This window comes from Saccoglossus kowalevskii, chromosome 8 (genome assembly GCF_978046115.1).
Source record: "Saccoglossus kowalevskii chromosome 8, keSacKowa6.1, whole genome shotgun sequence".
Classification (NCBI taxonomy): domain Eukaryota; kingdom Metazoa; phylum Hemichordata; class Enteropneusta; family Harrimaniidae; genus Saccoglossus; species Saccoglossus kowalevskii.
Genome location: NC_140648.1, coordinates 28,819,045 through 28,845,679, shown reverse-complemented (window position 1 = coordinate 28,845,679; position 26,635 = coordinate 28,819,045). Strand labels below are relative to the sequence as shown.

General features: G+C 34.2%; 2 protein-coding genes across 3 annotated transcripts; one reads left to right on the top strand and one right to left on the bottom strand.

Annotated features, from left to right (window-relative positions):
- Window positions 1-204: 204 nt before the first annotated feature.
- Window positions 205-19,124, bottom strand: LOC100371619 (ATP-dependent RNA helicase DHX30-like). Its single transcript, XM_085502453.1, has 22 exons — window positions 18,928-19,124; window positions 17,524-17,780; window positions 16,252-16,416; window positions 15,502-15,740; window positions 14,841-14,991; window positions 13,475-13,658; window positions 12,856-13,015; window positions 12,524-12,710; window positions 11,200-11,277; window positions 10,776-10,846; window positions 10,477-10,606; window positions 7,782-7,905; window positions 7,155-7,286; window positions 6,311-6,449; window positions 6,125-6,215; window positions 5,269-5,425; window positions 4,581-4,699; window positions 3,060-3,160; window positions 2,515-2,602; window positions 1,815-1,923; window positions 1,041-1,222; window positions 205-645 (listed from the first exon to the last, which is right to left on the bottom strand). The coding sequence occupies exons 1-22, from the start codon at window positions 19,103-19,105 to the stop codon at window positions 496-498; spliced, it is 3,192 nt and encodes a 1,063-aa protein (XP_085358579.1). The 5' UTR covers window positions 19,106-19,124; the 3' UTR covers window positions 205-495.
- An 81-nt stretch (window positions 19,125-19,205) lies between these two features.
- On the top strand, window positions 19,206-26,340 carry LOC100370410 (ribulose-phosphate 3-epimerase-like). Of its 2 annotated transcripts, XM_006817609.3 has the most exons (9): window positions 19,206-19,270; window positions 20,146-20,214; window positions 20,959-21,112; window positions 21,517-21,590; window positions 22,812-22,843; window positions 23,214-23,321; window positions 23,904-24,038; window positions 24,242-24,328; window positions 24,807-26,340. In XM_006817609.3, exons 3-9 carry the CDS (start codon window positions 20,979-20,981, stop codon window positions 24,927-24,929), a joined length of 693 nt encoding a protein of 230 aa, XP_006817672.1. In that variant the 5' UTR covers window positions 19,206-19,270; window positions 20,146-20,214; window positions 20,959-20,978; the 3' UTR covers window positions 24,930-26,340. The 2 variants fall into 2 exon arrangements, with proteins under 2 accessions (XP_006817672.1, XP_085358580.1); XM_085502454.1 differs by lacking the exons at window positions 19,206-19,270; window positions 20,146-20,214 and adding an exon at window positions 20,709-20,816.
- The last annotated feature ends 295 nt before the right edge of the window (window positions 26,341-26,635 follow it).

Sequence of the window (26,635 nt, the reverse complement as noted above, 5' to 3'; positions counted from 1 at the left end):
ATATTCCCCAACGCAAAATACTCCTTGATTGCAATCTACATTACTCACCTGATGTAAAAACCATGGATAACCTAACACAGTATTCAGATCACACTTCATAGATGAATGCCTTTGCAAATAATAGTTTGAGAGTGTTATGTCGAGTTATAAACATGATTTATCAGTTTTACAAAAATGAAACAATAAAGAAAGCTTGGGCAACTGTTCACTTTAATATCATTTATTAAATAATAATAATAATATAAACCATACTTTAAACGTCAGACACTCTCAGACTGTAAATACTGAATATCCAACTCCACAGAAAGCCACAGAAAGCACTAGGGTGTATAATTTTGACAGAGCATCATGATTAAAAACCAATTCAAAAAATCTTCAAACATTACATTCCTAAACATTCCTACACTGTAGAATAACATATTACACAATTTATTGAATACTGCATCATAACATTGTGTTTCTAGCAACAAGCATCAAGAATAATTTAAATACAGATCACCAGAATAATGTTCCATTGTATTCTTCAGATTTCTTAGAATCACGTTTCTCATTGTTGTCATCAGCAATATATGGCTGCTGGTATGTGTTTACAAGTCTCTTCACAATATCTAGCAGTTCTGTGTGTCGATCTGTAATTGGTTTAGGCTGGGAAAAAAGTAATTGGTATGTAGTCAGGAATGATTCCAGAACTATTTATGCTAGGAATTTTGTCTTCAGTTATATAGTATAGTGACAGAGAAATGGGTAAAAAATAAGTAAGTATGTTTGACAAAAAAGTCTGGGGATTTGTGGATTCTCCAGTGCATCATTGCATCTGCTCCTGTATTTCAGGCTTGACTTTGCAAATCACATTTAAACTACACTAAAACATCATGTCACATGTATATACAAATCAAAATGACTGAATGGCAGATATTTTAGTGCTAAATTATTATGAATTATGACCAAGGATGCTCAGTTGTTATTCCTACATTCGTCAAATCATTTGCAAAAAACAAGAGCAATATGTTAATTATTGCAAAATAATTATGTCTACTCACCAACTGGAATGTCATATTTTGTGTTAGACAATCTAAGACCATATTATCAATCTCTTCTACAACATCCATCAGTAATCCAGCTTCCTTCTCAGTTGTATAGAATGACAGTTTATCATTGTTATCAAGAACTAGTTTCACAACAGGTTCAGAAACATCATCTCGACTGTCTTCAAGATATTTGGCTGTAGGGGGAATGTAGATCAATGTTCCAAAGTAGCAATGACGATGTTTACATATACTTACATTAAAACAAACTGTATGTCTTTTTCCTTCTATCAACACATGTGCCAGTACCGTAAAATCTGTATCAGAAGCCGCATCCCTAATAGAAGTCGCCCCCATCATTTTTGAACAATTGAGAACCAAAAATTCACTATTTCTCATATGTGTAAATGTTCATCCATTCTTTTTCGTTGTACCATTTAATTATTTATTTAGCCAGTATATATCAATTGGACAATGCGTAAAACCCATACATACTATTGCATATCAACAGGATTTGGCTAGTGGGCAGAATGTACTCCACAGCTATAGCCAAATAGTTACCACACATTTGCACACTTGAAAAACCAGTGCCATGACCTATAGCACTCAGTGTTAGGACTGCATCTAATTATATATTACATTTTTATTACTTCACAATGACAACATGAAATTTTGTAGTAATCAGGGATTCAACAAAACAAAACAAATATGGTAAACTAGATTATAATGATGAGGGGATACTCTACAGGTGAATGATCATGTGAACATATACTTAACTATGTATAATACCTTCAGACTTTCGTACAGGTAAAACACAGAGTGACTTGCCAGCTAGACATATCAATACCATGGGATGCACCATAGAACTATCTCGGATAAAGGTACCTGACGATTTGGTCTGTAACAAGAGTAGGGAATAAGTTTGAAAAAGAATCAACTTATTCAGGGGTATTTTTCACATTCACTTGATTTCACAGATTGTATACTTTATTCATCAGATGTTTAAGTTACAGCATATACAGTGTTGTGTTGTATAATGTGTGCATGTATTTATTCACAAGATTAAGTTTGGTGTTCACATATAATTGTACATATACACACATTTTATATTACTAGAAGTGTATGTCTTTACATAAATAAGGTTAAAATATATTTTGGTGTGAGATAAGTGAACTGATAATACCACCAGAAAAAATCCAAACCTCATTTCAATCTATCAAGCAGCTCTAAAGATATCAGTGGAATGAAATCTGAGTACATGAATACTGTAGCAGATGAACATGTGTACAATTAGCCCTCTATTTGCTCTGCCCTTACAAAACCTTAAAGTGTATGTGCTCATAAACCTATTCAAGCAATGATTTGTAGACCAGCTTTGTTTCTGTTTACATTTAGTGCATGTTAGTACCTGATGTACATATCTCAGATTATCTCAGAGTAACATGATAAACAATTGCAAGTATTTAAAAAAAATTGAAATCTTATTGACCTTGGTGAAGTAGGTAAGCCATCGATGGGGGAACTTTTTTTCATCTGAATTCACTGAACTTGGATGGAGAATAATCCTATTATTGTCTCTGTGAAAAAAGAATGATTTATTAACAATGATAAAATGATTTTACACAACAAAATTATTGAATACATATGCCATTCATCGGACATTAGTGGCCAAAAAGACTTGAATAATATTAGCATGCAGCTGATCTGGCAAAAACTATGTGATGAAATATTGCTAATGAAATTAAACCTTCGATGCCAACGAAATCCACACTATCACATTTAATTTGTGTCTAGATTCAAACTATGGCAAAGTTGTGACTATACAAAAGAAGTTGTAAATTATCATTTTTTGTGCTCGCTTCATTCGTCTGGAGGAAGTTGATTTGGTTATTGGAATATTGATAAGGAATATCCCGGGGAAGTTGCAAATTATTCATACAAATCTTGTTTGCGCCCACTGAAACACAAATATGAGCAACTTTGCATAATAATACAGAGTATGAGGTTTGTTGAAAAATCTTGATATACACTTACAAATCTTTACAGATGACACTATTTAATTTCAGTTTATCATTGATGATCTCTCCACGTCTGACGTATACAATATTTGGATACAATGCTGCCGCTAATACTCCCTGGTACAGGAAACAAACATATCAGTAACAGTAACATAGTGTGGTTAATATATTTATCATGTTTTTATGAGAAACACAGCATTTTTCAATATTTTCTTACCTAAGGAAACTTATTTCAGCTCAATGAACTTTTTTTATTATATGAACATTTATGCAAGTTTCGAACGAAATGAAACACCCATACATTGCCTATTACCTGATGTAGATAACTATCCTGAATGACATGCATCTTCAAAATAAACCCAGTTTCAAGTTTTATTTATAGTCATGTAAATGAAACTAACTTTCAAGTCAAAGTGCATATATGCAGGTCACATGTTGTACCTACAGCAGTTTGTATCTACATCAATGTACAGTTTACATTTAGATATTTTAAAATCAGTTACATACATGTAATACATGTAACAAGTAAAAGATGCAATATGGAGAAAAACAATAAAAAAAATTTATGATAAACCAAAATATGGTTTATCATAACCTAAAAATGTTGCATTTCTGGGACAATATTCATTGGATATAAAATCAAAAACACTACTGCGGATATGCAGTTATTGTTATTGTACGTACCCAAACAACAAGTGCATATGTGTGATAGAGAATGTCAATTGTTTTATTGAATGAATATTCAGATATGTTGCTACAAGAACAGCTTTTTATGGTCAAAATTCTAAACATTCAAATCGCACAGCTTCGCTAAACCTGCCATTCATAATCGACCCAAAAACCGGTGCGTGATGGTGTTAGGAAAAGTTGTATTTCACTGCAGGTAAATTGAGTTATTTGACGCACCAAGGAGCTGGCGCCACCAATCAGCGTTGCTGTATCATAAACGTCTGGGGTCATCACAGATTAAAACAAAGGTGGCATGTAGGTTTAGCGCTGATTCACCAGGAGTCAAAAACAGAAGGTCTATATTCGTTGACACGTTTGTTTGTTTGTTTATGGGCAAGTGAATGAAGACGATGGAATGTCTAAATATTTGTGCAAACCGTGTTTTAGTAATCTGACAAAACTGTCGAAACTGACAACATATCGACTTGCTTGATATGCTCTTCGTTGCAACAAACACATCATTTCCCTCAGATACAGCACTAAGCGCTTTCTTTTGATGGTCAGTAAGCTCGTTCACAGAGCAAAGAGCTAGCAACACGTCGCGTTGATTTTTATATTCCACTATTTTAATTTCACAAAGTAATGTGTCGTTTCTATCACGAGTTCTGATTGGGTAATGCAAATGAGCATACGACATACAGTAAATAATGGTGAAGAGTTAATGTTGAGGGCTTTGGCCGAATAAATTGTCCTTGGCTGGTGAAGGTGTACTGAAAATTACACGTTCTCATCTAGATTACATCTTTATTCAAAACTACCGGCACAGACATGAACCTGACAAATTTAATTTAAGGATACATATACTGACCTTGATGAGTTCCTGGTCATCACTATTCTCATTACACCCGTCCACATACATTAATCCACTTTTTTCAAAATTCACCATACCAGCATCATACAAGTTCTCAGAAAATTGTCTCCTCAAACCTAAAATAAAATATATACCTTATTAATCTTTTTGTCTCCTCAAACCTAAAATAAAATATATACCTTATTAATCTTTTTGTCTTCTCAAACCTAAAATAAAATATATACCTTATTAATCTTTTTGTCTCCTCAAACCTAAAATAAAATATATACCTTATTAATCTTTTTTGTCTCCTCAAACCTAAAATAAAATATATACCTTATTAACCATTTCACCACCAGGCTTTCCCACCCAATTTATTTTGTACTTTTTTTTTATATTCTTCAACATTTCTGAAAAATTAACCCTAATTTTGGAGCCAACAGACAAAATGTTTGTCAATTTTCAGTCTTTACTCAATAAAAATTGGCTATTTTTGTCCCAATCTTCGAAGGAACTGCAGACTATAAACTGGACTATTTATTGAATTTGTGATGAAAAGAGGGAACTGGTGGTGAAAAGGTTAACAAGCTACATGTATGTTCTCTTCATTTACAAACTGAGTCAACCAAATCTATGATACAGATAGTTTCACAGTTTAGACTTGCTAGTAATAATTAACACTTGACAGCATGACAGTTAATAGTACCTTTTATAAAGTTGAGACTACCGTGGTGAAGTATATTATCCATTGCAAATCTTCTGCCATCATGTCTATTATGCATGCTGAATTTCAACCATTCACTGAAGACGTTTAGCAGTCCAATATGGTCGCTCTTTGAATTCCCTGAAAACCTCCGTTTGACCTGTGAAATAGAATCTGCGATTCAAATACTTGACATGTGACAGCTTAACAGGAGTTGCTCTTGTAGCAGTTAATATGCAATATCTAGATAAGCTCATCCCCTTTTTTTATCTTACCATTGTTAAGGAAATTAACAATACAGTTATCAATTAGCAAGAACATTTTCCTCAAAATGGAGATTACAAACTCCTCAAATGAAAGAGTTGAAGGCTGTAAGAGTAAGACATAATTATTAACATAACTACATGTACAAAAGAAAGTGAATACAATCCTATTATCAAAATGATCAAAATGTATATTCATTTTTTAATTTGCACACTGAAAATATAATTTTTACTTGTATGCTGTTAAAGCGGGGGAGTTGTCACCTGCGCATGCGTCAGTTGGCCATTGCGTGACATTGTTTACAAACAAGCGTCTACCCATGAGCCTTTGCATTTTTAGCATGTGTTGTTATCGTTGCTTGAGACTCAATTCCCATGCGTGCACAGGTGACGATGCTCTCGCTTTAAATTTGCACATTTGAAAAAATAATTATTATTTTTATTATGAATTATTTATTATGAATTGTTTTTCAAGGTAGTTCATATTTGGTGTTAATTTTTTACATCTCACATTTTGCCAAATACATACAAGGACAATAGTACAGGAAGCTACCACATATACGATTAGCTATTAGGCATGACTTAACTAGACTTACCAGATTCACCTCACTTCGCCTTTCCAATGAATCCATGTAAGGGTCTCTAGAACTCAAACTGGCAGATATTGTAAGTATAGGGTCTACACATCTAGAAAATTCAGAGATTATATTATAAATATGGTCAGTTAACATGTCAACATCATGGAAATAAATATTGTTGAGTTAAAATCTAAACATGTTTACCTGAATATAGCTGAATAGACAATGGCTTTAGCAAGTCTTGGGTCAGTTGTTATGTGTGATATTTTTTTACCCAAAGGTGTTAAATTCTCATCATCATCTAAAATATCCAAATCTTGTAATAAATCAACTGCCTTTTCAACTGCAAGAAAGTAAAATAAACACTTATCAATAAATTAATATATATTCACCAGTGGCTAAACAATTTGGTGGTGGTCTAATCTAATCTAATCTAATCCAATCTAATCTCATCCAATCTAATCTAATCTAATCTAATCTGGTTGAATGTTTTTTTGTATTTCTCTAGTAGGACTAGATTTACCTGACAAGATATTCATATGGTGAGCAATTAATTTGCCCGGAGTATTTTTTAACCTTATACCGGTATTCACTGAAAGCAGTTGTTAGGTTACCAGGAAGTTTCAAGCCCTGGCCAAGTATGCGGTAGTTTCCATTTTGTATGTGAAAAGTCATACACACAATGTATTAAGTTGTTTTATACACAGTTATGTGTCATGTGCGACATTTGCAGCTAGTGGTCCAGTACAAGTTTACAGTTCCTAAAATGTAATCAGGGTATAGCCTGGAATCCAGTCATTCAGAGTGCCCTTCCTAGTGAACTTAAAAACTTAAGTACGTAGATTGCATATTAAAAATTCTGTGTCATCACTGATTGGCTACATGAATCTCCAGTACCTACATGTACCATGGGAACTCACACTCACACGCAAGGCCCGCTGCCCACAGGGCAAATCTATTATTCATAGATATGTAATTATGGCACATAATCAAGTCATGTGACATTATAGAAGCATAAAATACAACACTGGCATGACATAAGGCATACCTGCATCTTCAGATGGTGGTTCAAGTGCTTTTTCTAGAAATTCGGCAACTATTGTATGCGGAGTGTGTATTTTCGTTTGCACTATTAACTGCTCTAATGGTACACGCAACATCTCAGCAAGTTGAAAGTCGTCTGTAATGTAATTATTGTAATTATGGTAAATGGTAAAGTAATTTGAAAATATTCACAGATAAAAATCTGATATAGGCACAGGCTCTCATAAGTACATTTGACTAATTACAAATGTACATGTATATGCTGATTGCACTGAAGTCACTTGAGACCAGCCCTCCAATCAAAATCCGCTAAATGCTGCATGATGCTGGAGAAACACTGTCTGTTCCAGTGAGGAACACTTCAATTGGTTAATTTATTCCTGTAGAAGACACTAGCCAGAAAACAACTTGCCTATAGTTGGACAAATGTAATTGAGGTAAGTGTATACTAGAGGCTGTATGTTATAAAAGCAACCAGAGCCTTTAACTAACATCCGATTTCAATCACAATGGTTTGGGTCAAATCAGCTAATGCTGCACAAATACAGACTCACACACAGTCACTCCATTTCTTAATGTCATTCGTTTATTTATGAAATTCATCATTTGAATAATATATATCATAACTGACCCATATCTTGCAGCTTGTTTTCCGTAAATAAATGATAGCATTCACCAGGTTGACACCGACCAGCTCTACCCTTACGCTGCCTTACATTTGCTCGTGATATCCAGTGAACGTCTAAACATGATGTCTGTAAACAAAAAATATGTAATTTTTAATGACATAGTATATTTGGCAAAATTTGGTATGCCAAATATTCAAAACTATTAACACCAATATTAACTACCTAAAAAAGATGTGTTCAAGTGTGTGAATTAAAAAGATACACTTTGATCAAATCAATGAATAGTTTCATTATTCTGAATAAAAATGTATAATTGAACATTTGCAATGCTTTGATCTGGCATCGACAGGTTTTATAGCAAAAAATTCGTGCAATTAAACTTTGCCGACAGTATGGTACACAAATCTACTAAAAATTAGAACATGACATCCAAGACTGATATTCAGAAAACTACTTCTGTTTCTCCAAAAAAATATGACACAAATACTTTCAAAATTAATTTAATAGATGCAATCACAAATTCAAAATTACACAACTGAGAGCTTCTGTCGAGCAAACAGTACCACACAAAGGATTACATGTATGACATGGGGTCAAGCAAATCTCCAATCAAAGATGTGAATTCATGCATGCATATATATGTATATATATATGTACATTGACCTTTTAACAACATGAAAAAAAAAAATAAGTCACATTTGAATTTATTGTGCAGGATCTGTCATTGTTTTTTTTTATAATTTTCACGTATATTGCTCAAATTACATTGTAAGGTAGGAAAGGATTGATTTTTTGCATATTGAAATCATTATTACTAATGTCTACATCATTGGTAGCTTAATTTCCCTGTACACAGTGACATATGAGTGAATGATGACACATTGTAGTCAATCATGAATATGAGAGAAATATCATTTTTTGAAATGACAGAGTGGATGATGGGAAACAAGTCATTGAAAATGACACAGTCCCCGTTAAGTTCTCTTTGTGCTCGTCATATTAAAGCGGAGGGGTTGTCGCGAGCGTGTCCTTGAAACTTGAGTTCCAAGTGGCGTATACAACAGATTGTTTATTTACATCAAAACACGTGTTTCGTGTCATAGTAATATGGCCAAAATAAAAACAGCCGTTATTCAGCCATCTTTGATCTGATTATGAAACATACTGATATGTATGATGTATGTGCCAAATACGAATGAAAATGGTACATAAATTGTGGAAATATAGTAGTAAGGCCAAAAAGTCAGATGGCTGTCAATCGGCCATCCTTGACCAGATTTTGAAACAAATTGTCATGGATATGCATCCTAACATGTATAAAGTACATGTATGTGCCAAATTTGAATGAAAACTGACAGAGCACGTCCAAGATACCGCATAAAAAAACAAAAACAAGATGCCTGCCAGTCAACCATCTTTGATCCATCATGGACATGTATCCTAACATGTATAATCTATGTACCAAGTTTGAATGACAACTGACAAAGCATGTCCAAAATACAACATTTTCAAAAAACAAGATGGCTGCCAGTCGGCCATTTTGAATCGAATCGCTAAACCACTGCATGTGCATATGTCCCACATAAGGTACTAGGCACATGCAAAGAATGAACGGGATCGGTCCACAGGATTCTGAAATATGACGTTGGATAGACTGACGCAGGGACAGACGGACACACGGACGGACGGACAGACTCAGGAACTCATGGACGGTCGGGGACATGTATCCTAACATGTTTGATCTATGTAGTAAATATGAATGAAAACTGACAAAGCATGTCCAAAATACGACATTTTCAAAAAACAAGATGGCTGCCAGTCAGCCATCTTTGATCCTATTGTGAAATAAATCATCATGGACATGTATCCTAACATGTATAATCTATGTACCAAGTTTGAATGAAAACTGACAAAGCATGTCCAAAATACAACATTTTCAAAAAACAAGATGGCTGTCAGTCGGCCATTTTGAATCGAATCGCTAAACCACTGCATGTGCATATGTCCCACATAAGGTACTAGGCACATGCAAAGAATGAACAGAATCGGTCCACAGGATTCTGAAATATGATGTTGGATAGACTGACGCACGGACAGACGGACACACGGACGGTCGGACGGACAGACTCAGGAACTCATGGACGGTCAGGGACATGTATCCTAACATGTATGATCTATGTACTAAATTTGAATGAAAACTGACAAAGCATGTCCAAAATACGACATTTTCAAAAAACAAGATGGCTGCCAGTCGGCCATCTTTGATCCAATTGTGAAATAAATCATCATGGACATGTATCCTAACATGTATAATCTATGTACCAAGTTTGAATGAAAACTGACAAAGCATGTCCAAAATACAACATTTTCAAAAAACAAGATGGCTGGCAGTTGGCCATTTTGAATCGAATCGCTAAACCACTGCATGTGCATATGTCCCACATAAAGTACTAGGCACATGCAAAGAATGAACGGAATCGGTCCAAGGGACTCTGAGATACGACTCCGGACGGACGCACGGACACACGGACGCACGGACACACGGACGCACGGAGACCGAATTATAAGTCCCCGTTTTCGGACTTCGTCCGAACGGGGACTAACAAGCATAATATTAAAAAGGAAATACAAGTTTATTTGAACATATTACATATTCTCAGAATACTTGCATCAAACACAAGTGGGTGCCAGACTTACCCCTGTTTCTATATTGTAACGTAACTCTTTATGATTGCCAACATTAACTACATAGACTACATCATTTATCGTAATTGAAGTCTCTGCAATGTTGGTAGCTAATACTACTTTTCTCACACCCTCTGGAGGTCTGAAACAGAAATGTCAAAACCACGATTGTGTACATTTCTCATTGAGCTATATTGAATGTTTCATTTCGTTTTACAGAATTAACAATTATCAAACTTATCAGAGCAAAAATTGACATAATGGAGGTAACGATCAGTGTTCTCAAAAAATTGAGTTACCTGAATACTTACTTTTCAAATATTGCTTGTTGTTGTGACATTGGAACACTAGAATGCACTGGAAATATCCAGTGTAAATCTTGCTTTAGAAAAACCATTCAAAAATTATTAATTATTAATATTATACAAAGCACTGTAGATGCGACTAATATACGTTTGATTTTAATTTCATGAAATGTTGTCACATGACTGCATGACTATTTGGATTTTGAATTGTAAACCTATATTTTGATCAATTTCCAATCCATTGTTTCCATGGAAACAAATTTAGGTACGTTTTCTTTTTATTTTCATTCATCAAACAGTTCAAGAACTTGTGCTTTAAAATTTACACATTTTTACTACGCCTATCTTATTAGATTTGGTACATCATGGTTTAGAGTTGTGGTCTATACATAATGAAGGATTTGACAAAATAGATCTTGTAAATTCTTACCGATGGCCATAACTCTTGAAGTCTGTTCCTAACAGCAACAATATCTTGCCAACCTGGGAGAAAGCACAAAATTGCACCCTGGGAAAAAATAAAAACTTGTTGAAAAGATACTATCTTTTCATAGGGTCATCTTCAGAACAAAGTTGATGATGTTCTATAAGATAGTTGCTATTTGCTATATTTATTGTTACCACAATGTTCTTGCCATATCAAAACTATGGTAGTTATTACACATGGTGGTTGATAGCCATGGCCATTACAATTATCTTGTTACAAACCATAGAAGTATCACAGTAATTGAGCAGGTAGTTTTCAAGAAAAAGATGAAAATATAATTTTTTTTACCAAAAAAGACAAAAATATTTGCACAAAATAGACAATTGAAAATATTGTCATCTAAGTACCTACATATTGAGTATCAAAGCAATTGTGCTGGTAGTTTTCAAAAAAAATCGAAAATACCATTTTTTACCAAAAGTGGTAAAAATAAAGGCTAAAACAAGCAGCCTCTCGGCTGAGATAGCTCCGCTGTTAGCAATGCATATTTCAATTAAAGAACAGAAGATATCATTAGAAAATGAACAATATGCATAGTATCAATGCAATGGGACTTGCTGTTTTCAACAAGAATTCAAAAATATCATTTTTGATCATAAATGATTGTGGTTTTTAACAAGAAAATATCACTTTTTACCAAAAATGACAAAAATATTCACCAAAATTAGAGAATTGAAGATATGATCATGAAATGAACAAATCTGAGAGAGGTCTACCCAAGGTACATATACACCAAGTATCAAAGCATTCAAGCCTCTAGTTTTCAAGAAGAAGTCGAAAATGTAAAACATTGGCACGGATGACGAACGACAGACACCGGACGACGACGGACAATCACTCGTATGATAAGCTCCGCTCGACAAAGTCGACAGCGGAGCTAAAAAATGAACTGAACATACTATCACAAACTGAACAAAACTGACAGAGGACCAGCAAAGGTAGCTACATACATGTGTGTGTACCGAATATCAAAACATTCAAGCAGGAAGGTTTCAAGTCTAAAACAGCATTTTTAATTTTTCAAAAACCAAAATGAGTAAATAAGAACACAGACTTGGCAGCAACGTGCTAGACCAGTCAATTTGGACTGGTAACTAATGTAACATTTACATCTGCCAATCATAGACTTGAGGAATATCATGGTAACTATGACATGGTTACTCTGCATCTAGCCAACTGATTGGCTGCAGCAAGGTTTTTATATCTACCATTACAGAAGACATGTGGTCCTGTCCTAAGAATGCTATATACTCGTTGTTATACTTACATGAGGTTTGTTAGTATCAATGTATTCTATAACTCGGGATACCATTTCCCAGTTAGTATCAGGTTTATCAAAAGAAGGTCTGCCATTCCCATTTCTTCTTTGCACATCACCAACCATCCGGAAAACATCTTCCAAGAAATATTCCTTGACTGGATACATCAATCCTGGTACACTAATGATGGGACAGCTGGGAATAAGGAACAGGAAATAATTACTTTGAAATTTCTCTCTTGGAATGACTGGGAGTTAAGAGATAAAATTAAGAATCTTTCCATTGTCAAGTTCATAACAGTCTTGATTGATAAACAATTTTTTTTTTTATTTATACTTACTTATTAAAATATTTTGAAAACATATGCGTATTTATTGATGCACTCATCAATATAATTTTAATATCAGAGTTTTTCTGGACCAACTCTTTCAGTAAAATCAACAGGAAATCTGTATTTACATCTCTTTCATGGACTTCATCCACTATCACATGTGTTACACCTGGAAATAAAAATAACGATGCATGGCTTAACCACATGTATACCAAATGAATGCAAATATATCTTCAAGTGCACTTAATAACTTTTTATTTCAAAGTTTTGATAATTTGCAGTGCTTTCATTAAAAGCCAACTACAAGCTCAATTGTCTGTGAAAATAAAGAAACAACAAGTGTGTAGTTTTACAGAAAATAACATGGATTTACATAATTACAGAAAAGGCCATTACAGTACAGTAAAATAATTCTATATTATACTTCACATACACACACAAATGATTTGCTCAAATTCTTCAGCTTGTAAATTGAAAAATGATATCTTTGGTATATATAATAATTGGTAATTTGATTACAAATTTATTATCAAATGTATATTTTTTGCAACATTAACATTGCAATTCTGTTGAATAAAAAACAACCCAACCCCCCTCCAGCACGAAAAAATGAAAACAATCAACTAACCATTTAATGATGGATTACTTTGTATTTTTTTCAGTAAAATTCCCACTGTACAGAATAATACAGAACCATCTTTTTCAGGCAATCTGTTTTCCAGCCTGACTTGATATCCTACTGTCTGTCCAACTCTTTCTGCCCTCTCATCACTTACTCTCTCAGCTATAGAGACGGCACTTATTCGTCTGGGCTGAAAGATCAAATGAAACATGACAAATCATTTTTATTTGTTCTGTTATACCCAGTACATATCTGCCTCAATGCGTTCTGTCAGGGTCTGAGTTTTGGTAATCAACAGGTTGCTGTAAACTGATAACAAACAAGTCATTGAAAATGACACAGTCCCCGTAAAATTTTTGAAAGTTCTCTTTGTCATATTAAAGCGGAGGGGTTGTCACGAGCGTGTCCTTGAAACTTGAATTCCAAGTGGCGTAAACAACAGATTGTTTATTTACATCAAAACATGTGTTCCGTGTAGTAGTAATATGGCCAAAAATAAAAACAGCCGTTATTCGGCCATCTTTGATCTGATTATGAAACACACTGTATGATGTATGTGCCAAATACGAATGAAAATGGTACATAAATTGTGGAAATATAGTAGTAAGGCCAAAATGTCAGATGACTGTCAATCGACCATCCTTGACCAGATTTTGAAATAAATTGTCATGGACATGCATTCTAACATGTATAAAGTACATGTATGTGCCAAATTTGAATGAAAACTGACAGAGCACGTCCAAGATACCGCATAAAAAAAAAAAAAGATGCCTGCCAGTCGACCATCTTTGATCCAATTGCGAAATAAATCGTCATGGACATGTATCCTAACATGTATAATCTATGTACCAAGTTTGAATGACAACTGACAAAGCATGTCCTGAATACAACATTTTCAAAAAACAAGATGGCTGCCAGTCGGCCATTTTGAATCGAATCGCTAAACCACTGCATGTGCATATGTCCCACATAAGGTACTAGGCACAAGCACATGCAAAGAATGAACGGAATCGGTCCAAGGGATTCTGAGATGCGACTCCGGACGAACGCACAGACGCACGGACGGAGACTGGATTGTAAGTCTCCGTTTTCGGACTTCGTCTGAACGGGGAGGGGGAATGTCATAATCAAATGAATCTAGTAAAAAAAATAAAAAGAAATGTAATACATCAAGTGCCACACAAATGTTCACATCATGGGCAGAATATGACTTTTATATGAAGTGCCCAATGTGTTAACCACACATACACTGACTAGTTCTATCAGGAACATTCTAGTTTCAACCAGTTTACGAAACCAGTTTCATCTGCTCTGATTCTAGTTTCAACTAGTTTACAAAACCGGTTGCTTCTGGTCTAATCGAATTCATTACCTGTGTAACTACTATATTACAGTGAGCACCTCGTCCATTTCTGATATATTCATCCAATATGATCTGTGGTACTTGTGTTGTTTTGCCACATCCTGTATCCCCTTCTAATACTATTACTTGATTATTTTCAATGGCAGAGTAAATCTCAGATCTGATGGTAAAAAATTTCAAAAGTTTATCTTCTAATTTAAAATAAACCTTCTTTCATCAAAAAATACAGAAAAATCAGTCTGACCAACAGCTTCAAGGAAATCACAAAATAAATTCCATTATCTCATGCACTATGTAACGTAATACAGAACGGATGTGTATTACATAGTTTAACGTCTGACACTAGTGACTTCCTTTTGTTATACCAGCTTCCAAAAGGTTGTCTGCCGGGCTATACAGACCACCGACTTATATACAGTTGGTTAACAAGGGATTACGTTAACAATTAAATGGTTCGTTTTGGCAAAATTTTATTAAGCCCCTCAAAAAATCAATTTAAAATTGCGATTGCCACCACAGTTTTGTGTACGATACATCTCAACCCTTCCATGGGATTATATATAAAAAAATATTTGGAAACTAGCTTTTATAAAAATAAGTTTCAGATTGGTGTATAATCCCTCAAGAAAGTATAGCAACATATACAAGGCAATGATATTGTTCTCCTCACCTCATTGCAAGTATTGGTAACTTAGCAACAGATTCCCTCATCTTCTTCCTTGATAAAGATTCATCATTTTCTAAAAATTCTAAATGTTGTCTCATTGTGTCACTTTTCCATAGCAATCTATCTAGATCCTCTTCTGACAAGTATTCTCTCATTTTATACATATCCTCATTGTCAGTGCTATTGTCTATCACATCATTTGACACAGTGTCCTCATGGAGATCTTGTCTGACATTGCAGCTCTAAATAAGAAGAACACAAGCTAGAAGTCCTCAAACTGGTTCAATCCAGTTAGGACCAGATAAACTAATAGATAAATTCCAGCAGTAATCCCGAAATTATGTATTCCAAACATTTGAACGCACAATAAAATATTAATATGATTATGTTTTTTCAAGCCATATGCAAATTTTATCACAATTTGAAGGTCAACTTAACAGCTCCAAACTTTAGTGAACTCTGGTTCAAGAAGGGTTGAAATGAATGAAATAATGTATGTTTACACATTGAATTGAATAAGTGATTTATTTAAGATGAATCATTTGAGTTGTTGAAATAATTTTGCAAAGACTTTGTTAAGGCAGTAAATATCTAATGGGTGGTATTCCAAATCACAGAAAAGTTGCAATGATCTCAAATTGGATCGGAAAACATCTTTATTACCTGTGTACATTATTCACATTGTATGTGCTAAAGAGCAATGATGTATTGTACTTTTTTTTAGTAATTCTATGCAATAAATTAATGAATTACCTTCCAGTTATCCAGTGCATTGGTAATATCATTCTGTAATTCCTCATCAATACGCAACCACATTGGCAGTGTCTCTCTCCTCACAAATTCTCTTATTTGCATTTGACTGTAAACTCCATATTCTGGCATGACTGGTCTGAGTTTCTCATCTAGCACTCCATAGTCCTGCAGTGAGAAATTCCACATGCACCAATGTTAGTAGATAGATAATATATATAATACACTGACTGTAGAATCCATTGTTGATTCCAAGAACAAAACTATGTAATATATATACAGTCAAACCTGTGTTAGTAACTACCTCTATATAAGGACCACCTGCCTAGAGTAAACACTTTTCAGCAGTCCCGAGGCATAACACAACATATGAGCAACATGTGTATAACCTTTCTTATGTGACAACCTTTTGCAGATTTGGCTTTTGTTTAGGGATCAAAATAATAATTTGCATTCTGTTTATATTTCCCCCATGTTCAACTTATTTGATTCGGATCAACTCAAATAAATGTCTTTTTCTAACAAAAGAACCACCTCATTACTGTCTAGACAAATCCCATATCAAATGTATGAGTTAACAATAAATAAAAAAAATTATTCAACCTTCATATAAAAGACCACCTGTCTATAAAGATTATTTTGTTTTATTCTTGTTAATCCCATGAAAAAAAACTTGAGATACCTGAACTATATATGGACTTCAATTAATTTCACATGTAAATATTTTGATCAGTATTCAATCCATAATTTCCCAACAAAATTATTTATAACTTTGCATTGATTTAATTTCTTGATGGCTGTTGGGGGGAGGGGGTGAAATTTAATCATTTAATTTTTTTCACTTTAATTGTGTTCTGTGAATTAATATATATGTCGGTTTTATTTTAAGTAAGACCTCGTAATCATGACAACCCTATACAATCATTTTAGTCAAAATTGTCCAATACAGACACTCGCGAAATATCAATGATTCTGGCATTGGAAATCAATTTGACTGCTCCATTTCACGGTGAACAAAATCATTTACAAACTGGAATTAGAACAGAATCATGAATGACATCCTCACCCAATTTCAACAATGCATGATATAAATGTACATGTATAAGAGAATGGTGGTCATCATGAGCTTTTAAAAAATAAATAAACAAAACATTTGACGACATGTTTCTATGTGTAGTATGGGGACCCACACTGCACACACGAAGTCGTAATGACCACCACCTTGTACTTCTGCCAAAAACTCATCAAGAAAAATTTTAATCACATCACCCTTACCATCAATTTAGCACATGCTACCGCAGCAGCCACATTTTCCGCTTCAGATTTCCTTCTACCATGTCCAACTACTTGGAATTCTTCAGGATATTGCAGCGTAATTTGACACATCTTTAACTGACTATTGACAGTTCGTGTTCTAAACTTATATTCCGATATCTGTTTATTGGGAATCAAACTAAATGTGTTGTGTAGTAGAGATTTGGGGGATCTGAATCGTTTGACTGCAACCTCTTCCTCTGGTGACAGTTCAATAGCTGCAATAGATAACGTGATATTCGCAAGGGTGTTAAACAAATGCGATGTAGTACTATGGAAGGTAACATGAGTTTGAAATGCGTGATTGTAATATATCAGCTTTGCCAAAAAGAAATTGTGGGCGAGTGCAGTGACTTCATTATTGTGGGGAAACCTTAATTATAGAGAACAGCGCCATCTTTGGGCAGTGACAGAATTTGTTTTGTTTTTATGCAGTACATAATTAAGGATTGATAATTTAATAATTTATTCCCTGGGTTCATCCCTGACTGTATAACAGATACAGTTTAGGATTTTTCTTTTCACTAATTTAAGATCTAAAGATCAGATGAATAGGTAAAATTATTCAGGGAAAGCATTGTTTTTTTTAAAAAAAACAGTAAATTTGCATGCAACATCAAATGCACTGAAATCATTTGTATATTTTCTCCTTTTACATACAGCAAGATGTAACCCTACATGTATTCAATTATACAAACAAAGTTTAGAAATGTCTTAATTAATGTTATGTACACAATGTTGCATTTACTTGTCTTTTCTTATAAATTAGGCCTTGTGCTCACCCTTTGTAAATCCCCAATGAATTTGGCTACTACAAATTACGTAATTTTTACCGGTTGTCTTAAAATTTAGCTTACAACATTTTGTCCAAAATGGCAACTGGCGTCATAGGACATTTTTTAATTATTTGGCATATGATGGGTGTAAAACAGTAAATTTAACAGGCTTTTTGTCTGAAAAAAATTAATAAATTTAGGACATTATATAAAAATTACCAAACAAATTGCAGATGTTTAGTGAGCCTCGGAATCACTGCACCACAATTTTAAATAGAGTTGTATTGTCAGCAAAACTTAGCTGAAACATAGACCCAAGGACTATGTTCTTTGAATTTTAAGTTGTTTGCGCCCTCTAGTGAGACTTTCATACAAAAAACAGTAAAGACACACTCTTATACTATTAAAATTCAATGTAGATACAATGTTCCAGTGAAAAGAAGTGTCATTACGATCGATCTGTGCAACTACATGACAATAGAAACACACCATTAGTCAAACGACGATGTTGTTAGACACATATTATCTGATATACATTACGTGACATAGTCGCGCAGACGACACTTGGCCACTACGAACACAAACTTACGTTCAACATAACGATGTCGTTGCGCTCCTTTCTTTTTCCTTCGAGGTGGGTTCCACTGTCCTTGCACCGACGAAGACGCCCCAATAAACCGATTAAAGGAATATGTTGTCGATGTCCCACACAGAGAGCATGCTCGACGAAAATATCCGGACATGCCACTCAGCATGGGCGCAGCCATTTTTAATTGCTGACCCGAGCTTCTCGGTTAACTTCGGAAAAAAGTTTGAGCCAATCAGCATGCACTTTTTCGATCACCTGATTCACCGACGTTTACCGAGTTTTTGAAACTGCCTCTGATTGCCGGTCACCTGTGGAAATTATACCGCTCTGCAAGGGAACGCTGGTAAGCAAAATATCTATGTTTTGTAAGTGCGAATAGTTTATTGTAGTAGATCTTAGTTTTATGAAATGATCATTAAATAATAAGTAACAAACGTTCCATCACTTTATTTACTGCAACAAAATTGAAATTTATATGTGACGATACGAACATCAAGGTGCCCCTGATTTAGTGATTAATGTTTATTAATTTAGGGGTGATTTCTACATTGAGACTTCCCTGTACACCAAGGTCCCGGTGAAAAGAAGCACCTCCATAGTCACATTCGCATATCTGTACACAGATCTATATGTAGATTGGTGGGAGGAATATTTGTTTGGTCATTGAATTTGAAGTATTATCCTGTTGACCATTTTAGTAGATGTCAGATGTAGTGTCAGATGTTTTTAAGAATGATTTTTGTAAATTATTATTAGGTTCTGAGATTTATTCAAACGGTCAGTTGGATTGCAACTTTCCAAAACATTTTGCTTTTTGTCCATTCTACAATTGACAGTTCTGTTCTGTTAGAGAGGACATTTTATATTAATTTAGAGCTTATCCTACCACAGCTAGGGGGTCAAACAAATCAATTTTATGGTATGGTTGCTTTTTTATAATGGGCTTAGCAAACCCTTAAACTTTAAATATTCAGTCATCTACATAAAAGGACTGTTCATATTAAAAGAATATTATCTTTTGGACCCTAAAAAATGTGTATTCCTAAGTACAGTATTGTCATCAACTAGAGTAGAACCCAATCTAGTTGAGGTTATGTTATTAGATAACTTTCTATATATCTGTGTACCCCATTGGTTATGTTATGAATGTTTGATTAAACAGCCAAGATAAAATTCATAAACGTGACCTTCTAATGAATTTATTTTATTTTTTTTCAGGCCAAAAAATATAATTGGGACTGATAAATATCTGAAAAAGAACTTGTGATATCCGTGTTGTCATTTGTGGTAAGTTTCACTAACCAAACCAATTGGATCTACTATATTACAAATGAATAAAACAACTTCATGAAGTGCCCCCCTCCATCTCAGCTCTTCAAACAATGAACATGTTAATAATATGAGAGATGAGGTGTGTGATTTTAAGTCGGTATCCAGTCAAAATATAACTTGTCTATTTTCAATGTACATGAAGACAGTGGCGTGTTATTTTTCGTTACATATGTACATATAAATATAAAATAATATGTGAATGTATAAGGTTCCTTCTTTATCCTTATTTTATTTATAAATTCTGTGATATTTTTTGCTGGTGCACCAGTTTATACATGTACTGTAAGCCATCCTGTGATTGGCTTGTTTAATTTTAGATTCAGAATCTCCAGCAATATGCTGCCTTTTATCATTAGAATTAAGCCCTAGCTCAAAATAAGCTTACAATACAGTGAATAACATCATGTGAAAGTTTCAGCAAAATATAGCATTCACATTTGGCGTAAGAGTAGTGTTTCACTGCATTTCCAAGGTTCAGGTTTTATGCACGCTGTAGTAGGGTTGTATCAGTGTATCAGTTGTCTTTTCTAGTGCCAAAACTTGTATGTTTAAGTGTGGTATGTATTCTTTTTTATGTCAAACTTTTTATTATGGTGGACAATACTGTCCTGACATCATCACTGATTTTATCTCTCAAGAGATGGTGTGACATTATGTTATTAATAATAACATATGACCCTGTGATTGTTTTGTTTTCAGAAAATTTGTGTTGGTGCAAGATGGCTGAGAAGAACCATGCTGAGTGTAAAATTGGGCCATCTATCTTAAACTCTGACCTTTCGTTGTTAGCATCTGAGTCGCAAAGAATGATGGATGCCGGCGCTGACTATCTTCATCTTGATGTTATGGATGGGTTAGTAATTAGGGACACACCATGTATAGTATTGAGGGGTACATGAGTAATTAGGGACACACTATGTATAGTATTGGGGGGTACATGAGTAATTAGGGACACACTATGTATAGTATTGGGGGATACATGTAGTAATTAGGGACATACCATGTATAGTATTGGGGGATACATGTAGTAATTAGGGACATACCATGTATAGTATTGGGGTACATGTAGTAATTAGGGACACATCATGTATAGTATTGGGGGTACATAAGTAATTAGGGACATACTATGTATAGTATTGGGGGGTATATGGACAAAATAAGGATTAAGGTGAAAATCTTAAATTAAACGTTTTCTGAAAATAAGACCATGTGTAAGATCTGAAATCACATTTTCAACAAATATTTTTTTTTCTGCAGTCATTTTGTTCCTAATATTACATTTGGCCATCCAGTGGTAGCTTGTCTTCGGAAGAAAACAAGTGCATTTTTTGGTGAGTATCTGAAGAGTACAAAAATGTATAATAATTTGTAATACTTTGAATCATTGTGATTGTGTACTTTTATATCCCACAATGCATTGCAGCTTTGCTATTGCTAAGACACAAGTACCTGTGAGTAAATCTTACTGTTATGTCATTTAAACATCCGCCATTCAAAATACTGTTTTTAGAATTTTGCTGGTCTAGGATTCAAAGTGAAATATAGCTACAACAAAACAAATTTGTCGCTGTGCAACAAGATAGCTTGGGTTCTTTTTTAGAGCATGTCTAATAAAGCATTCTGTAACTGAGATTATTGATATTTTAACTATTTCAAATTGTATAGTATTATTATGCAAATTAGCCATCATTCTTGAGTCAATGGGATGATACTTGCAAGATTGTGCCTGATTGGCTATCCAATCCTAACACCTCAAAGTCTGACCAATCAAAAAGCAGCTTGTTTAATTTTTTTACATATCAAATTCTGCCTTGTATATATGCTTCAATTTTCTACATGTGTACTGTCATGCTTAGGCATTTGTCTGAGGAGAACTCTATATACACATGTTTATATTACCATGGCTGAATTTTTTTTAGTTCCCGTTCAGACGCAGTCTGTAAACTGGGACTTATGGACACATATCTTAGACATGGCTGGACCAATCACAATCAAACTTCACACATACATCATACTTAATATTATACATATGCACATCAATTTGTTTCACGCTCTGATTCAAGATAACTTACATTTTGTGTGCATATCGGAAATTAAGGTATTAATCCATTTTGCCAGAAAGATTGTAAAGATGCATGAAAATTGTTGGCCATTTTTGTGCTAGAAAATCATCAAAATCAAGCTTTTATGGATGGATTTTGTTCAAACTTGGTACACATACGTTGGACATTATGGGACCTTGATGCACATCATTTTATTTTTTAGATCAGATTCAAAATGGCCAACTGGTGGCCATTTTGTTTTAATGAATGCAGTTCTAGTGCCATATCTTTGCCATGCTTTGACTGATTATGTTCAAATTTTATATATTCGTTTTACATCATGTTATAAATATATAGATGTATTCAAAATGATATATTAGGATTTCCCCATCATCAAAGTATTCTCAGTGTGTCAATGCATCAAAATGCTAAGAACTTTAATAAATCCAGCATAGTATGATGATTTGACTTGTAAATAATAATAATATTGCAGTTTTTTTTGTTCTCTAGATATGCACATGATGGTTTCTAATCCAGAATCAGTAAGTCATTTATATTTTGCTTTGGTGTCTTCTTAATGGCTACTGTTATACAGTGCAATTAATTCTACACTTGTTAGTGCCGCTGTTGACTGTCAAGCGAAGCTTATTACATGAGTGATTTTCATCTCATTTTTACTTTTTCAACTTCTTCTTGAAAACTACAAGCCTTATTGCTTTGATACTTGGTGTATATATACCTTTGGCAGATCTCACTTAGATTTATTCATTTCATAATGATATATTCAATTTACTAATTTTGATGAATATTTTTGTCGTTTTTTTTCCCTTGCAAAATTAAATCGGTTCCTGGTATTTATACAGAATTTTCGTACCTGCTGTAATATTCATTGGTTTGTTCATTCTCCTCCAGTGGGTAGAACCAATGGCGGATTCCGGTGCCAATCAATATACTTTCCATGTGGAGGCAACTGATGATCCAAAGTCATGTATCAGGAAAATACGGGAAGCTGGAATGAAGGTATATAAGGTTATTCTGAAAAAACCTTAAGATATGCACAAAGACAGTACAGCGAGAGTATCGACTGACATGTAGCGGAGGTTGATGTGATGTAGTACTGTCTGAGTTTAGAACACAAAAAGTTTAGAACAAAATCAGCAAAATTCTTTGTGTGGAGTCCGGTCAATCCCCGGTGGCAGCCATGTTTGTTTTTATTATTAGAGGACGCTTTCTTCGCGCGTAATCATCCCATATTTGGAATTCACATTTCCTTATATGGTAGGATGAAAATACCGCAAAATAACAGCACGCTGTAACCTATGGCATTATGGTGACAGACGTATAATAATAGGTTTTAATACTATTTGATCATAGACTTTGTATTCATGCAAAACAAATGTGTAAATTATGAAATAACGTGCATATCCATGTTAATCAAGATTGAATTAAAAGATTTAAGATTAGAATTAATTCAGTATAAAGTATAGAACATGTCCTTCCAATAATAAATGATCAATAAAATTTCCACCCATCTAACCAACCCTCCTCCATCCCCCCAAAAATGATGGCAAATTTTTTTAATATCATTTAATTGTTACCTAGGTGGGTATTGGTGTTAAACCTAAAACAGATGTAGAAGTGGTATTACCTTACATAGAAGATGTTGACATGGTGTTAATAATGACAGTAGAACCAGGATTTGGTGGACAGTCGTTTATGTCTGACATGATGCCGAAGGTATGTCTTTATATCATAAATAAACCGCTTTGCGTGAGATGAATTCTGAGAATAGAGTAGAAGGGTTAAGAATATTTTAGCAGTGAGCAATTTTCTTTGTTTTTCTTGGTCTCAGCAAATTTTTCTTCTTGTTACATGACTAATAAACATCCAAAATATTTGCATGTAACATATATGATTGCGTTAATTTCTCATGGTTTTAGGTTCAGTTTTTGCGGCAAAAGTTTCGAGCTCTCGACATTGAAGTTGATGGAGGAGTTGGGTTGAATACAATAGAACAGTGTGCAGAGGTGAGTCTAGTGACAATTCATTGCTCAGTATTTTACCAATTTATTTGAGCACCTTGAAAGATGTTTGCAACGAGGGTAGAGAGGGTAAAAAGAATCATCAGTGATGATTCATTGATGAATTGAAATTTCGTCGTTGATATGTTTAATTTTTAGCCTGGCAATAAGCAATGTGATACATTGTAAAAAAAAAAAAATTATTTTAACCTGGCGATCATTGTTAATGAAATGCTGTGCATTATACAAACTGTTGTGTGCTATCTCCTATACTACGGTAGTTTGCGCTTGATTCTTTACAGTCATTGCACTATGCATGTCATATTCGGTCATGAGCACATAGTTTGTATGAAAACTGTGCCCTTATAAATAAATCCTACAAATATACAGAAACTGCTATTATATACTGAACCGAGCTAAATCCAAATCTGAGACTATCTTCACTTTCATGCAGTGACTCTTGTTCTCTTTTTGTACTCCCTAGGCTGGTGCTAATATGATTGTCTCTGGTACTGCTGTTGTGAAAAGTGATAATCCTCGTCAAGTAATTCAGACACTTCGTAGTAAAGTAGAAGATAGTATACAAAAAGCAAACTTAGAACGGTGATAATTATATATACCCAACTTGACAAGAATGGAATATAGTTGGACATTTTGTATGAATGCGAACCAAAGTTAACTTCTGAATTAGATTTAGTATTGTATTCAGACTACACTGGGATTGAAGCTAATTTCTGAATTGGATTTATTATGTTCCAGTCTTACACAGTTATGAGAATTTTCCGCGCATATGCAGAATTTCGCGGATTTCTAAGCCCCAGGGATCGATTTTCTGAAACATCTAAATCCGAAGAGAAAATTTTAGGGGGGTAAGAATACAAATCTTGTTCATTCACTGGAAGTAAACATGCTGTCGGGTCATTGTTGTCGGCTGTCAGTGAAGAGCTTTCATTTTTCTTTTCACCAATGGCGCCATTTTATTGTTTCAATTGTTAGCTGCGTTGGATCGTTGTTTACAAGTTTCATGCAGCGATACTGGTGAAATTCGTTACAAAAGACAACAAGTCAGCTGTGCGAGAGATCGATAAAGACATTGGGAACAAATTTTGTTCAGCATGGCTTGACAAAGAAGTGACTTTGATCGTGCGAATCAGGAAGAAAGATGAAGTGGTAACTGAAAAATTTAGTGACTTCATCAACAAGTGCGAGGTCTTGGGAAAGGCGCAGTGTCTGTATTGTAGCGATTTGATCAACTACGGTTCTCGGACCCCGGCTACTTTACTTTCAGCTGAAAATTAAAATTCTCATTCTCATCCCTGTTTACACCAGATTGAAGTTAATCCATTCAGATTGTGGGTCATATTCATCAAAAAAAATTTCTTCAGTACCAACCAAGAAGAAAATTATGAATGATCACTTGACAGTGAAATGTCATTGAATCAAATGTTTAATCTGATGTGGGGGGGTTGGTTTTTGTACAGCTCATGTTTGAATTTTTTCGACAATACATGTATACATTGCTAATTGTAGTATTGAACACAACAAAACCACCATCCTTTAAAACTTGTCTGAATTCAGGAAGAGTGACAAGATTATATAAAATTATCATTCTTGTTAGAGCAGTTGAGAAATAACATGTTTATTGTGGATTAGTTGTTTTTGTACTGTAGACCATACATTGTGGAGCATAGATGTGAACATGCAATAAAAAAACAAAGTAGCCTTTATTTCGTGATTGAATTATAGGGGGTGTCGTTCTCAATATCTGCAATGTTAATTTGGTCTTTCTTTAAATTTAAATATTATAATCACGGATGATATGTCATCTATTGGTAAACTTGATTTTGACATAGGAATTGATGGAAAGTTATCTGAGATGGTAATGTCTCCCAAACAGAATAAACTTTCTGAATAAGTTATGCATATTGGAAACTATCTTATTAATTCATTTTAGAAATTTTTCATTTTTATTCATAGAAATAATGCATAAATAATCGTTTTATATTATAGTGTATAAATTTGTCTTTTTTACTTTTGTGTGCACATAATGGTTGTCTGTGTAGTTATCCTGTCTGTCTGTCTGTCTGTCTGTCTGTCTGTCTGTCTGTCTGTCTGTCTGTCTGTCTGTCTGTCTGTCTGTCTGTCTGTCTATAATTGGTTCTAGAGATATATGTGGAAAGCTGAAACACTAATGATTATACAAAGTCAGGTAATCAATATGCACAGATTTTACCCCAAAACTGATCAGAGCATCTATGTACCAAGTTTCATTGAAATGTGATGACCATCTGAAACATTCTAAAAAGTTGCTTT

What these genes read in the sequence shown, in the direction of transcription:
- LOC100370410 (XM_085502454.1), top strand. An exon ending in CATCTTGATGTTATGGATGG is followed by an intron (nt 21,113 to 21,516) that starts GTTAGTAATTAG and finishes TTTTTTCTGCAG; the next exon opens with TCATTTTGTTCCTAATATTA. An exon ending in TACGGGAAGCTGGAATGAAG is followed by an intron (nt 23,322 to 23,903) that starts GTATATAAGGTT and finishes ATTGTTACCTAG; the next exon opens with GTGGGTATTGGTGTTAAACC.
- LOC100371619 (XM_085502453.1), bottom strand. Translation starts at nt 19,105, where the DNA reads ATGGCTGCGCCCATGCTGAGTGGCATGTCCGGATATTTTCGTCGAGCA. An exon ending in ACGACATCGTTATGTTGAAC is followed by an intron (nt 17,781 to 18,927) that starts GTAAGTTTGTGT and finishes TATCTATTGCAG; the next exon opens with CTATTGAACTGTCACCAGAG. An exon ending in ACCACCATCTGAAGATGCAG is followed by an intron (nt 6,450 to 7,154) that starts GTATGCCTTATG and finishes ACTTTCTTGCAG; the next exon opens with TTGAAAAGGCAGTTGATTTA.